Raw genomic sequence first — 2,500 nt, forward strand, 5'->3', positions numbered from 1 at the left:
ACTTAAAACTTGTGTAAAAATGTATGGAAGAAGTCTCCAGTCTCAGCTTCAGAACTTTGGAACCGTCAGATTTAAAGCTGGTTCACCTCAGCGATACTCTTACTACCTCAACCACACTCCTTCTTGGTCAATCGCTTCACTGAGGACCTGGGAATCCCAGTGTCACAGATACCAAAACTTTTGAAAGGTAACTATATTGCCAAAAGTTTGTGGACACCTAGCCGTAAGAATTATATGTGATTTTTGAACTTCTCATTCCACATTCCAGTAGATTTTGCAGTGTGCTTGTGGAGATTTGTGGAGATTCCATCAACTACAAGGGTGTTAGTAAAGTCAGGTAGTGATCTAGGTGAGAAGGTGTGGAGGTCTGGGGTGCAGTCAGCGTTTACATTCACCCCAAAGGTGTTCTTCCACTCCAAACCATGTCCAGTCCATTTCCATGGAGCTTCAGGGGCATCGTCATGTTGGAACAGGTTTTTGGTCTCCTAGATTAAGTGAAGGGAAAATTTCATACTAAAGCGTCTGAAGAGGTCCAAAAAAATGATGCGTTTAATATTCTAATCAACATGTGCATAGACAAATATTGATGTGTGTTTATTATGAGTGAAAAGATACTCAACGTAGAGCATGAAGATAAAATATTTTTGTGAATATTTTTAAAGTAATGGTGGTGTTTTCACTGGCGTAAATCATAAGGACACCAAATAGAACTTTTGCTATGTTTCCACACGAATGGTTTTAATTTTGTCGTATCGCCATCGTAAGATCCAAAAATCTTAAGTTAAACCATCGTACCTCGGGGACTACCTGCATATACAGTATATACATTTGACTTTGGCTTGGTTTTCTGCTCTTTCATTGGTTTAATGCTTTCCATCAGACTACCATTAGATCATTCATCAGGAATCATCAGGAACAGAAGCAACACCTTCCATTCCAGAATCCCATGAACAGCCATTAGGAACCAATACAAACATCTACTCATTTCCGTGGGTTGTTTTGAGCTCATCATGGCAAAACGCTTTGCTGCTTATTAGTTGAACCTCCAACAGATGGATGCTTTAAACCGGTGAAGACCACTGTTTATTGGATGATTGTTTCCTTTCTGTCCCAGAAGCCACTTTTTAAATGTTGCAACATTTACTGCTGTTTATCCAGAAGCCACAAACCGCGCGCAGGCTGCCTGGTTACACCATTTCCGCGTTACGCCACTTTCTTCCCGAAAACGTTTTGTGGGACGTGTGAGAGTGAAGTAGGTGGCCGTGCCGCAGACAAGCCGGCTGGGAAACCCCATGTCTGGGTTACATTTGCGAATTCTCTGATGACTTGTAGAACTACAGACGGACAGCAATTTTATACACAGATACATTTATTCATATGAAAAAGGATTCTCTCTGAGATGAAGAAATTGCACTGTTGCATAGCATTTAGCTATTCGTTACATTATTAAGGTTTATTGTTTCTATAGTAACGGCTCATGTCACAGACACGTGTACGTACAACCAAAAACTGGAAATCATCGATACAAATTCAGAACTGCAGTGCAAAAACATTGAAATAGATGCACACCTTTATAGCATTTAGCTATTCTATCATTCAGTGGCATTTTTGGGATTAAAACTCACAACCTTCCAGGCAGAAGGCCAATGTCTAAAACCGTTGACCTTCCACTTCCCAAGAGAAGTTTGGGGAACACCTATAGTGTCCATAGAACTATAGGAGGTTGTTAGCTTAGTGGATGAGGTACTGGGCTTTGGATCTGAAGGTCTTGAGTTCAAATACCAGCCACACCAACCTGCGAATCCAGGGCCCCTGAGCAAGGCCCTTAACCCCATAGCTGCTCAGTTGTATGAATGAGATAAATGTAAGTCGCTCTGGATTCTACCAAATACTGTAATTTCAAGTGTAATCAGTCATTTGTCTTTTCCAGAGCTGGATTTAAACAGACTGGATGGAGATACCGTGTGCCCACCACTGAGGAACGGACAAGATGACCTTCCAGGTAAAATCCAGCACAGGAACCATGCATGGATCATCAGAAATAACTTAGTGAACTTTATTCTGGATCTCACTTTGATTCTATACTGTGATAGAGAACCTTTATCAATATTTTTCAAAACCTTCTGCTCTTCTTATTTTCGTCCTCCCTTTGTTCCTTTCTTCTGTTTTCTGGTTGTCCCATCATTTTTTCACCATTCTGTTTACCCCTTTAATGAAATCTGAAATGACATTTCAAGATGTTTTCTCCAGAATGTTCACACAGACACCTCACCATTATGTACTTCTATTTAAACATCCCATTCCACATTTAGTCTCCACTTGCTCCACCAAAATAATAAGCTCCACTCTTCTGGGAAGATGTTCCACTAGATTTTGTGGAGATTTGTGGAGATTCTTTCAAGCTGAAAAGGTGTTAGTAAAGTCAGGTACTGATGTAGGTGAGAAGTCGAGGTGGCATGTTCAAGTGAAAGTCAAATTTCAGTTTGGAGAAAAACCACAT

General features: G+C 40.5%; 1 protein-coding gene across 2 annotated transcripts in view; it reads left to right on the forward strand.

Moving 5' to 3' along the window:
- col9a1c (collagen, type IX, alpha 1c) overlaps nucleotides 1-2,500 on the forward strand; it is a 37,207-nt gene that overhangs the window by 5,670 nt on the left and 29,037 nt on the right. For both annotated transcript variants that reach the window (XM_083546770.1, XM_083546771.1), the window contains exon 3: nucleotides 1,931-2,002. In XM_083546770.1, coding sequence (XP_083402896.1) covers nucleotides 1,931-2,002 — 72 coding nt within the window. The remainder of the gene's footprint in view (nucleotides 1-1,930; nucleotides 2,003-2,500) is intronic.

Source organism: Silurus aristotelis (genome assembly GCF_946808225.1).
Source record: "Silurus aristotelis genome assembly, chromosome: 7".
Taxonomy (NCBI): domain Eukaryota; kingdom Metazoa; phylum Chordata; class Actinopteri; order Siluriformes; family Siluridae; genus Silurus; species Silurus aristotelis.